This window comes from Mizuhopecten yessoensis, unplaced genomic scaffold (assembly GCF_002113885.1).
Source record: "Mizuhopecten yessoensis strain PY_sf001 unplaced genomic scaffold, ASM211388v2 scaffold9985, whole genome shotgun sequence".
Lineage (NCBI taxonomy): Eukaryota > Metazoa > Mollusca > Bivalvia > Pectinida > Pectinidae > Mizuhopecten > Mizuhopecten yessoensis.
The window spans coordinates 423,390-436,506 of NW_018408321.1; the positions used below are offsets into that span (position 1 = coordinate 423,390).

At 39.0% G+C, this 13,117-nt stretch overlaps 1 protein-coding gene across 3 annotated transcripts; it reads right to left on the reverse strand.

Moving 5' to 3' along the window:
* Positions 1 to 1,587: 1,587 nt before the first annotated feature.
* LOC110459184 (bone morphogenetic protein 2-like) lies at positions 1,588 to 11,631 on the reverse strand. 3 transcript variants are annotated; one of them, XM_021511326.1, is made up of 3 exons: positions 11,449 to 11,631; positions 3,459 to 3,809; positions 1,588 to 3,038 (listed from the first exon to the last, which is right to left on the reverse strand). In XM_021511326.1, the coding sequence occupies exons 2-3, from the start codon at positions 3,796 to 3,798 to the stop codon at positions 2,158 to 2,160; spliced, it is 1,221 nt and encodes a 406-aa protein (XP_021367001.1). In that variant the 5' UTR covers positions 3,799 to 3,809; positions 11,449 to 11,631; the 3' UTR covers positions 1,588 to 2,157. The 3 variants fall into 3 exon arrangements, with proteins under 3 accessions (XP_021367001.1, XP_021367000.1, XP_021367002.1); XM_021511325.1 differs by lacking the exon at positions 11,449 to 11,631 and adding an exon at positions 9,960 to 10,560; XM_021511327.1 differs by lacking the exon at positions 11,449 to 11,631 and adding an exon at positions 4,245 to 4,397.
* Positions 11,632 to 13,117: the final 1,486 nt, after the last annotated feature.

Consider the following 13,117-nt stretch of genomic DNA (forward strand, 5'->3'; position numbering starts at 1 on the left):
CTGACTTCAGCACGGTATAAATGTATGTTACACAAATATTATATTAGCATATCTCTTTCCAAATAGTCCAAGATGAAGGCTGGGGTTCGTGTCGCCTTTGATCATTGTTGACCCCCAGCATTGGCCGACAACACGTTATAATATACCGCACTGAAGTAAACCTAAGACTACTTTACGTTATCTGCGGACACGTTTAGATTAATTTAAGAACAATCTTATTGTGGGACACAAAGATTAAAACAAAGGGTTACTTGTACGACTAACAGGTGTGTTTGTTACAGACCGTGTAATGTAATTCTTATATATCTGGTCATATATCAGTGTGTGTTGTGTGAGCCAAAGAACGCTAGTTGTTTACGGTAGTATGGACGTGACCTCGGGAGTAAGTTTAAAAATGGAAGGGGAAGAGATAGCCAGACTTCTAATATCGGTGTTGTCGTTTCCAAGAACATATAAAACGGAATTGACAAGGCGACATGTGTAGTAAGAGGACCATGCCAGACCTCCGCAGAAAGAGGCAAACGAGGCAAAAGTATATCACTAGATTCCGTCAATAACTTCACATAGTTTGAAAGAAAAACAAATTTTCGTAAGGGTTTTCGAAATAAAACAACCCATAATTCATATTCGGGTACAATTACAATGCCGATACCATATCACCGCTAAGTCAATACAGTATCTAGTTCCGTCAAGGTGAGTGTGTTGTGTCAGATATAACAGTGAAAGTTACGTTTTACCAGATTTGTCGTTGCTCAACTGGAAACAGTGTGTAATGGCACATAGCAGCATACAGTTATAGCAGGACAGTGATGGTTGTTTACCTATATCCACTTCACATATTTACGATTTGATGATAAGAATAACAAAGACAAGAATTAGTTGTTTTTTAAATTTTAGTTTTTGTCATTTGTAATGAAGAACTGCCATAGAAATATACATAATGACATTGTATCGTCTGAAATACATTAATAACATCTGTCATCGGATAAATATATATACATTCTTAACATCATACCCTTTCTCGTGATCAGTCCATCCAAATTCCCGTAGTTTCGTATCTAAGTCACGTCACCAGGACAAAGACACGAGTAAATATATATTACTTTAAAAAAGGCGTAGCTTTCAAACTTTCACGCTCGCTCTCACCCCAACGTCTGCCTCTGTTCCAGTGGTTCTAATCACAAGTTAAGATGGGGATGATGTTTGGCAAAAAGATGTGTGGAGATTATCCAAGGGTTATCGCTCGGATTATGTTAATCCCTTACAAGGGATGCTACGTTTATCAGACGGCGATCTGTGGAGGGACATTGTTCGCCAGGCGACACGGACCCGTACGGAAACATTGCTATCTGAAGTCTACGTTTAACTGGAAGATTGGCAGCCATTGCGTATTCTTTAACACGACGGATAGTGAATTAGACCTTCGAAAGTCTCCATGGACTTCTTTTAAAGTACATGTGTAACAGTGATCTGTCTTGCATTTTACTGTAATTTGTAACGTATTACTACGTTAGACATAAAATGAGAACAAGAATGGAAGACGATTTCCCAACCCTATGGTACAGTTCCGGGGGGGGGGGGGGGGGGGGGGGCTATTACGTTACAAAAATATCATACACAGCGTTGTCTATTTCATTCAATACACGCGATAGTAACGTGATAACGCATCCTTCATTACTAATATAATCGGGTTACGATGAAGTCATGACATTAGCGAGGTAGTCTATATATTGTAGTTGAACTTTTTTCTAAATTTCTAATGATTACAAAACACTTGTAGACTGGAACGACTAGATTTAGTATCGATATGACGTCAGCAAATGATAACGTCAAGATAAATTCACATTTCTGTCACAGATATGTCATTTGTATATATAGTCGCTATAACAACACATAGCGACTTTTCATAAAAGCATCTTCTCAGAAAACGTTGGTCGATGGAAAATGGATGGATTGATACAGGGTAACATTTGAGAACACGTGAGTTCGTACAATTGGCTATCTCGCCCTAACATTCACACACGCGCTCTGTCAGCTCAAACATGTATACTAATAACATCACAACCAATAATCACATTCTTTCTTACAGTACTTTCATTTCAATAAATAAGATTTGTCACATATACACATTTTCGCTCTTGAGTTCCGGAGCAGGTGTCACCGACATCCGCACCCCTCTACTACCATATCCTGGTAGCTCTTCAGTATCACTTTTTCATACTCGTCCACATAGAGAAGTGAAATAGGACTCAGTTCTGTAGGTACACAGCACGGTTTAGGGACGGACTTGGAGTCTATCGAGTTCACCAAGTCCTGCACTATTGCATGATTTGTAGCGTTCATGTGCTCCGAAAACGGAAACTCACATTCGCCTTGACAATAATATGCCTGATAGCCTGGAGGCGCAAAAATCCAGTCTGTCCAACCTACAGCTGTAAAGTCTACATACAACGGTTTCCTCCTACAGTATTTCTTATGTCGCCTCCTCTTCCGGTTGCGTGGTCTCCTCCGTTTAGACTTCCTACTACTACTTCTTTTTGTCCGCGATTTACCGCGATTGTCATCAGTATAAGTAACTAAAAGAGGTCTTTGTAAATGCCATTCGTCCTCAGAATTGGTAGTAGCTCGCCGTAAACGTACATGTTGTATCGGCTGTTTAGACGGATGGTTGTTATAAGGTAAAATCCTGACCTCCAATCCATGGTTCGAGTCCGGCGAATTTTTCCATTTTAACACAGCAGGCTGTACATCAAAAGACGCCCAAGAAGCGTTCTTACGACTACTCACATGTTTCACATCCAACAGTCTCGTTATGGAATCCTGACCTTTTTTAATTGGTCTCATCACTTGAAGAACCTCCACTCGTAGGCGCCCCTTCTTTATACTATTTTCAACAGCACTATGATCCTTGTCAAAAAACACGCGGAACTCCGCGGCAGTCAACACTTCCTCCACGGGAATGTTTGAAACATTGAACCACACTCGTACACAGTTCTCCTTCCCACAACCCGTCATCTGCACCGGATGTTCTTCGGCATCTGTAACACACAAAACAAACACCGGTCAAACACGTATTACATATATAACAACTACAGTGTACTTTAAAACTGAAATAAATCTACTTCTGCAATGTGACAATTGCACTTTGCACTCTTTCTTTTAATCACAAAGACGATTCAATTACATGAAACCTTTTGAAAACCACCAAATTTGAAAAAAAATAGCAGCGTATATTTACAAAATAATGTCCGATCCTGTTCTTTCTGTGTTATTTCAAAACATCGACAGAAACTCTTTCATTTCACTTCTATATCAGATTACTTCAACATTTGAACTTTTATTGTGAGTTCTTGAATTCATATTTTTAATTCTCGTGATATAATTTACGTTTAAAGTACATGTTTAGTAATACGAGCGGTAAGATGTTGTCTAAGCCGCGTCACCGTCTGGATACATACCTTTATGATAAAAACTCCTCACGGTATTGGCCGTGCCAACACCTTTCCCTCGAATGTTAAAGTTGGGCGACAGAACATCGGGATCCCTTGTGTGAGTCTTGTACAAGTCAATCATATACTGAGGTATTTTAATATCCTTTTTTGGTCTGGGACGAGCATTAAGGCTGAACAAATTCAATAGACTCGATTCAAACGCTTCAAGTATTTCCTTCTTTTGTTGAGAGTCAACGTTGTCGAGGAACTTGTTGTCAAAGAGATTATTTTGTTGATCCGCGGGCTGTTGTACGGTTACTGCAACACTGAGAGCTAGCAACAGAAGTGTCCTTACTCCGCCAATCATGATGATAATACCTGTAAATACACAAAGAAATGACAGAGTTAGCACACCGGTAGGTACGGCCCTGGGGGCAGTGGATTGGAGACGAGGGTATAATTGTTCTCGGTTAAAGCCCAGTGGTGACAACAGGAGCATTGCCTAGGCTCTCTGTAAGGGGTTAACATCAAAAACCACAAAACCATCACCTAGACACGCGGCATTTTAAACCGGCTCTAATCGTGTACCTCCACGCGTTCAGGGGACTGGTGATGGCGTATTAACACGCTAAGTCGGAAACTCAAGACAAGCGAGGGACGGCCGGGCGTGGGGTTCGGGAGGGTAAATATTGCTTAAACGATTCTGAATTAAAAGTGTAGCAGTCTCTTCGACGATCTGATAACAGGTTTTAAAGAACTCGTGTTGATCGAAATGAAACGTCTATTAATTAAAGCGCGGAGAATATATATTACCTTAACTTAACAAATGTACGAGGTTGAGGAGTCACGAATGTTGCCTGACGTAGCGGTGAGGTGTCCCGATAGCTCTGAGAGACTAATCGTTGACTGCTCTGTATATATTCGCTAATTAATGGAATGTGTTTCAATATTCTGCGCATTGATAGCTGTAACATGCTTTATGCATATTGTTATATGTGATTTATGACGTCACGATCCGCCTCGGTTCCTATGATCGTGCCAATAAAAACTCTTTTGTTTTAGAATTATTCGTTTACTGGGTAATAGACGACAAATCGTACGTTGATTACCCCCTCCCCGAAGCAATGAGCCAATAGCTGCTGGTCGGATGTCCCAAACTCTCGGTCAGTAGAGTGCTTTGATTTATGTTGGCGCTCCTTTCTGTATGACGCTTGATGAAATCTCATAAAAAGTTTATTAAATCATATTACTGAAAATGGCAACAAAAAATAAAACCTCGCAGCCATATGGTAGTGTCTGGCACACGCGTGTGCGGGACCAGCGCCCGATATAGATACACAAACACCTACAGCCTCACTCGGGGTCAGCGAGCCAAATGAACCCTTTTGCTAGTTGTTGTACGAAACATATGACTCGGGGTTAACGAATCAAGTGACCCCTTCTCCTGCGTCATTATCACGTCTCCTTCGGGAACTCAGTAAATATCGAAAGTTACACAACATTACCAGTCATGTCTGAAGTACTGCTACTAATCTTAATTTGCAATGCTAACAAACATCAGAAGCTATTTCATTTTATATCCAGAATCGTATAATATATGTGTAACGAATTCGAAAACTCGTCTTAAGCAGAATTTACAATCAGAATCTGCGCCTCAAGCAGAATTTATAATCTAGATATATGAAAGAAGTAGTTTTAAAAGTATGAACAGTAACCGTTTGAAAGCTCGTACATTCGTGATTTTTTTCCGCCGACAAACTACACTGCCTACAACAGCATGCCACAATACCGCGAGCCACATATGCTTTGCTAATGAGGGACTCCACCGAAACAGAAATCAGAACGAGAGATAAAATTCCCGACGACTAGATGGTCCGATAGGGCGACCGTCCGTGGTTCCCGACAGCTAGCACTATGGGAACGGCGAACCGGGTACCACCGAACTTACACTGGCTAGGCTACTTTTGAGAACACAAAATGGGGAGTGTTACATCTACATTTTGGAGCGTTGTTTGGAATAGAAGTTTAAAACGTACTATCATAATTATCACAGTCATATCGGAATCAAAATAAATCCCTAAAGAATTATTAAATACTTGCAAAAACCTCTGACTATGCCCTCACCACCCACGACAACGTAGTACAGACGGTGAGTAATGGTGTATTACTAGTTATAGCAGGGATACGCGCACGGCTGAGTAATCGGTTAGTCGAGCTAATTACAATAGTTTGGGTCATAATCATCGGGTTTAAACACGAAAAAAACCTGCAACAGTCTGATCGATCTATGATACACGCCCACTGGCTTAGAGGGTAACCCCTGAGTTCCGGTATCACATATTCTCGAATCCAAAGTGTTGCCTTGGTAGTATGTAGGATTTTACTAATGAAAGGATAATTTCACGGAAGCAAACTGTAAAATAAACGTAAGGCGTCTTTAATGTGGACGATTTGATTAGGAAGTACGGGCAGGTGGCAGTCTTACGAAATAAATCAATTAGATACTAGGTACAGTCATCCTTCCATAATTAATATCCGGCTTCTGGGTCCATCCCTTATAGTATCACTGCAAATGTACTTATGATTAAGTTATGGCCGTCCATACAGATAAATCAAACTTCTGTCATGTAGTTTTAATTTTTTGGCCACCTCCTTGGGAATCTATGAACCAAACACGTGTTAGGGTCAGGTCCACGCAGGTCTACAGTACATTGTACGTATACATGAAGAACAGAATATCTTGGTACATAGATAATACGGATATCTAAAACAATTAACCCCCAATACGAATTTCATTGAAATCCAGAAAAGGTTAAAGGTGGGTTTGACACTATCTCACAGCACCGTTTAAAGCTAAATGTGTGTGGATCACGGATCCTCGCGAGATCTTTGTCTGTCAGGTTTGGTAGTGGAACGGAATGTAGGGGTATTGGGTATAGACAGTACCTAGGGGAGATAGGGAACGCTGGGGGACCGTGCACACAATGTCCTGGTATTGGTATTGTCCCGATGTCTGGCCTTAGAGTCCTAAGCAATAGGGAACTGTTCTCCTCATAGTCAGAGACAGCTGAGAATAACAGAAATGACAAGAAAGATTTTAGAATTGTCAACGAAATTCCAAAGAGGTTGAACTAGGGGATTGCCAGGGAAAATCCGTGAAGAACTGTGGCAGATATTCCACAGCGAGTCATTAAATTTCATAAATTGATTTCCGAGAAGGAAAATGTGAATATCTTAAAAAAATATATAAATATGGCTTGTGGTCTTACAAATACGGAATAACGCTTACTAATCCTTAACAGAAAGTTTTAAATAGAATAGCCTTACTATCAAAGTAGAATTACTCCTATCCAGTATACACTATTAATGTACATTTTGAAAATGTTATGAATTTTGAATATTTTTGTTGTAACTCTTCAAACTTTCCCAGATAACAATAGAAATAGCCTACAAACTAATTGTCAGCAAATACTTAAACATTACAGATTAAATTCCATCCGATTACCTAGGGTCGAGTACTGAAATACACAGCGAGAAGGCTGGCCGGAATACCTTTGCTGTCGATGTGTCGCATTAAAATGGAGTTTGTTGACTCTGTGGATATCGTCTTGTTGTTATCGACATTGTTTAGTAAGTTTAACTTGCACTGATAAAATATATCAGTGAACAAAATGGTTTAGCACTATCACGTTAATAGGCCGTCAGGGAGGGCGAGAGAGAGTGAGACCATCGTGGGCCGTTTACACAGATAAACTGTCCAACGCTGAAGGCATTTGTATTGAGTGCCTACCCCCGAGTACACCACTCTCCACTAACTCGTGTCTGGTTCTGTCATTGCCCCATCTAACGTGCTCTTTAATCCATCCAGCAGGCTTCCTGTTAATAGTGCCAGCTTTGGAGAATGTACGGTTATTGTAGATTGCATGAGAATTGGGGAGAGAGTAAATCTGTACGTGCTCACCCACGATATTGGCACAGCACGTGTGGGGCAGGTACAGGAGGGCGCGAGTAATGAACAAAATAATTACAAAGAGAAAGACACAACTCACAACCAAAGTGGAGTAACTAACTTAACATGTTAACTATTTAGCTGAAGCTATAACTTTGACTAGCATCAAGAACACACTCTACATGCAGAGTCTACTACACAGACCTGAAGGGACGTTACAGTGTAACGGTGTATAAGGGACATTATATAGAGAACATTACGTAAAACAAATAATCCCATAATAATAGATCTTTAGATCCTATTCTAGATGACCACTGAATGGATACATGAAAATAAATCATACCATTATACAGTATTCTTCAGAGCCGTCATCAACCAAAAAACTGATAAACTTGAAACATTCAGACATTGGAAACATGGACCAGAAATATTGTCATTAGACACATGAACCAGCAATATTGTCATTTTTGGTCACATGAACCAGAAATATTGTCATTAGACACATGAACCAGAAATATTGTCATTTTTGGACACATGAACCAGAAATATTGTCATTGGACACATGAACGAGCAATGGTGTCATTAGACACATGGACCAGAAATATTGTCATTAGACACATGAACCAGCAATATTGTCATTAGACACATGAACCAGAAATATTGTCATTGGACACATGAATCTCTTGGTAATTAAATACATGACAAAACCTAGCTTGAGAGACAACATTATTCTGATAGCTAAATGGACATATTTTATTTCTAACTGAATTTCTAGTTGTATAAGTGTTATTTTTGCAGGTTTCACATTTAGTCTAGGTTAGATGTTTTACTGTGAGACTGTTAAAACCTTGATATAATAACCCATCTCTTTGATACCTGTTTGTTTGCGTATTCGATAAAAAGCATATATACTTTAAACAAATGAATTTGAAGTGTCTCGATTTTTAAGCGGTGTTTAAAGAGATTTCGAATGTTCGAATTTAATATTTTATCATAACGACTCTTATGCCAATAAATGGCATTGACAATGAAATTAATGAAACTGGAAGCAAACTGGAATAATGAATGTGACGAGATACTAGTAGTTCGAAGAAGTCGGTGAAACTATTACATACCGATTAGACGCGGACTATGGGTGACAATTGATATTATGAATATAGTTGTAGGAGCGCGTGTGTGTGGTGCTGTAGGTGAGGCAAGGGCAGGCCCGGGGGTTACAGTGACAGCTGGATAGATTATCAATGATTAGACGTCATGTTTTATGTTTCGTCCTAAGATGAAACAGTGCCGTCCTAGAGGCAGATCAGTAAGATAGCCACTTACAATGACCAGACATGTTTAACCAAAAGGTACCTGCCCCGAGCCGGCATGTTAGAGATATCTTCGTGTTTATGATGGGTACGATGTATACCTACATGTATAGGTATTGTTTCCGACAATTTACAAATGTCTCTGACTCGCCGTGTACTGCTGGCTTTACGTTAAACGTCGTTTCTCAGCTCTATTTTTATACATAAATTATGGGGGCCTATTTATTCTCGATGAGAAAATTTTAAAATTAACGTGTACCTTAATTTTTCAGCACTCGATTATTTAAATGCACATAGATGACAGGTTTCCAATGGCTATCTATGTGTTTGTAGATAAGCCGGAGTCACTTAGTAGATTTGGTCATATGTATATTATAAACATCGGCCATTCTCGCTAACGTCTGTAATGTATTCCCCAAGAAATGATATTCAGATGATATTGGGACACCTGCTCGATCGCATTACGGCAAACACGTGTCGAACATACCGCTGTGGACCTTTTCCATTACAATATATTTACACGTTAACACTAGTTAATACACGGCCATCGTACCAGGTAGGGTTATTAAAGGGATTCCTTACTAACACCTGTCACGCCCGGTCGACGCTCCACAGCTAATATGCTTTATGCTGAAATTTTAACGGCTTAATGTTTTCTTTTTATTTATATGAATTTTTCTTTGTATATGCTTGGTACGGCAGAACCCACACCTGTCCGAGGCCAAATATCAGGTGTTCTCGCCAGTTTATATATGTTGATCCGCACAGGTGTAATACCGAATTCGGGTACGTATGCAGGAAAGTATTTTTGGAATTCTCATTATCATACAGTGATTTAAATATTGTTATGAATCAGAATCAATAAGTACACATAAGTATGTCAATATATATCTGTTTCAGACGGATAATTGTAGAACCCTACGGAACATAAAAGGTACTCAAAGAACATAAGGCCCCTACAGCTCATAATATACACCTGCAGGGCAGTGATAGGCCCCTAACGAACGTACGACAGAACAAATAGTGTAAGGCTCAACACAGATTTAGACTCGTAAAGAATTTTGGGACAGAAGATGTATTCTGATGGAAAGTGAACCGGTTCCTACAGAAAAAACCCGTTAAGCTGCATGAAAAAGGACCCTAAAGAACATTACATATTTTTGAAGGGTGGTGATTGGTTCCTAAAAACCATCAGATCCCTTGGGTCAATAGAAATACCAGCATAGCTGTAGTAAATCTGAGAGCCCCGTCTATAATTTGGCTACTTACGGGTTCACAATCCGAACATTCGTCACGCGCGTCCATTTGGAGAGAGGTGAAGGAATACATCCACATGGCTCACATGTCTATCTGTGGGGCAGAGGACAAACCCACAGTAATCCCACACGGGCTGCCTTTCACCAATAAATAAATACAACTTAATTCCTGTCTTAATCATTAATGCTTTGGGAATTGGCTACATGGTGAAAAAATCCCCAACACCACTTAGTAATGACACCGATGAGAGCACGTTGTAGGCTAGTGTATCCAGTCAACACTTCCATTGGTCTGGAGAATAACATGTTGCACGCCGATACGGCTCACAGCCGGTATACCGATTTACTCTGTCCAACATTTCGTTGACTATTATTTTTTTGCATCTGATAAAGGTATACTGTTGGTTCCTGTTTTATAGTCGCCTCTCACACAAAAGTAACAGCCACATATGCCGCATGCTCACATGTCACTTCCACTTATAAATAATTTTCATACTGATGATTTCGATTTCAAAATATTTTGGTTGTGACTTTGAGCGAATTTAACGTAACAAAAAACATTGCCTTCCCTTAGCAGGTTGAAGCACACAGTGTCTGCCTAGCCTATCCGTCGATCCCTATCATAGCTATTTACAATCCACTTGTCAAGTCTTCGAATAACTAGCTTTTTGATTGGGCGGGAGGGAGGTATTTCACCCAGTCACTCATCTTCGCGCATGCTTACTTCCGTCAGTCAACAGTGGAGAGGCCGTCCTAGTGACGTCACGTACTACACTAGTAGCACAAGATCCGATTGATTACGACTATTTTGTCAATGATTGTCGGCTGTTTAAGATTAGCGTGGTAGATGAAACATATTGACTGGAGAATGGGGTTGAGAGTACAACCTACATACAAACACTAGATCAGCCCATACTAGTGTAACGTCACAGAACGGTAAACCAGCGCCTAGCTGTGTATACAATACCGGCAGACACGAACAAACGAATATTTATTATTACCCTCCCCCCTCAATTCAATCAATGATGGAATATTAAAAAAATGTAGAGTACCTACGGTTTCTATTCAAGTGACCTATTCACTTTTAACTTGCATGCTTTTATTACTACATGTATATCATTTTCAGATTGTATTGTCTCAATCAATGACCAAAAATTAATAATATTTCTTTTAATTGGAAATATGGTTATAAATTAATTTTAAAAGTGAAAGATCTACTGAGAGAAGAAATCAAAAAAAATTATCGCTTTAATAAATAAAAACAGACCGCGTATATCTAGAGGTGAAAATGTCAAACGAGTTGAGTAGTCAACAGACTTATTACACGTTACTCAAGATTAAATCTGACAAATGCTGGTCAGTTGCGGTCAGTCTGTGAGGCACCACTATAAGTCATAACTTCAACACGCCCACCGGATTACGACAAGATTAAGACAAGATTAAGATCACCGTTGTCGATAAAGTGAGAAACAAAACATGTACTCGACGTGCATTATACACACCTTAGCTGGTCATGGCTCCGACCATGTGGTGGTCAGTCTAGCAGGGCACTGGGCAGCCGTAGGAGTTCCGTACTTGATTGGAATGAATGCTTTGTAATTAGTGACAGGTAAGTGATTCGTCAGGTGAGAGTAGGAAGGAATGGTAAGGGACAGATGGGTCGGGCGCTATATACTCCACAGCCACCTCCACGCTGTCAGCTAAAGAAACAACCTTACTTTCACTTTGACCGAGCAGTTTGGATATCCTTCTCCACGTGCGCACAACAAGTGTTTTCATAGAATGTAATTGTCGGAGTGTTTACGTTACCCTCCCATTGAAGTGATTGAACAGCAGATGGTTGCCTGATCTTTAACAAACACGCTATGTTGTTATAACATTACTAATACAAACAATCAAAATCAATCGATTAATTAATTATAGGAACGAGTTCCTCATTTTTGTCACAATTGTTTTCCTTCAAAATTTGTGAGAAAGATAGTTTTAGAAAGAAAAAAAAAGATTTTCGTTTTTGTCTTGAATCCTTCTGAATTGACATTTTGTCATTTATTTTATCAAAATATCATACTTCCGTCACTTCGATGACATTCAAAAGAAAAAACCGACAACTGTACAAGAAAAGTTGCACATTAAGAACTTAAGTGTTTTTTGTTCGATCGGTTAAATATACAATTTGTTTTATCCCTGACAGTTAAACAATAGACGGAATCACCTAGAAATCAGGAACTAGAAGTGTGCAGCTTTCTATCATTTAGCCACACAGACATTTAATGTCTGAGATTTCCTTGTTACACGTCTCCGACATATCAATAATAAACTAACAGAGCCACGCCCCTCTTCCCCCTCCTTTTATCAAAATACGATATTTTCTATGAATTTTCCTTTTCTTGATTTTTTTGAAATTATTGATAATAATATTTAAACAAGTTGGGTCCAGTGTGTCCGCTATTAGTTATGTATTTAATTATATGAAATCAACAATGTAAAAGAAACACTTTAATGTTTTTTGTTTTATGAATTTCATATAGGATGTTTTTTTAAATGATTTTTTAAACATTCTCTGATTCTTTTTAAAATTCAAACACTTTAAGTTTAAAAATTATATTTGATCTGCGATGTCTTTGCACTTGCGGCCGGCAGAGGCATCTTTAATGTTAATAGTTTTGAAGAGAAATGCTTTATTTAATTTTAAACTTTAAATGTGGATATACTACAGAAGTAAAACACGTTTTCTGCATTTTTGGATTGACTAACATTTCTAACTTATTATATTGTAGGATATTTGATGATGACTGAGAAACCAATGCCGTGTCTGTATGTTAGAGTATATATGTACTGTATGTCTGGTTGAATACATTCAAACTTTTGAAAAATGAAATAAAACAAAAAACATAGTGTAGGTATTCTAACGTTCTATGGCAAGAATTTGAACTTTGAACGTCCTGTGCTCTGCACGTTCCCACTGCAAGCTATCGTAAGAGGCGACTAACGTGGATCCACCTGTTGAATTTAGATTTTTTTGCTACAAATGTTTTCTCTCTTTCTACTCTTGAAATCTGTTTCTGCGGTATCTCTCCATGTACCCGTGTTCAAAAAATATCCAAACACACTAACAAAAAAAATGAGCAATCTATGGTTGAATTATAACTAGCTATGGTAGGGTTTGAGCGA

Bases quoted from the DNA above. Each gene is read 5' to 3' on its own strand.
- LOC110459184 (XM_021511326.1), bottom strand. From the start codon at position 3,798: ATGATTGGCGGAGTAAGGACACTTCTGTTGCTAGCTCTCAGTGTTGCA. The intron at 3,039-3,458 runs GTATGTATCCAG...TGTGTGTTACAG, and splicing joins GAGGAGTTTTTATCATAAAG to ATGCCGAAGAACATCCGGTG.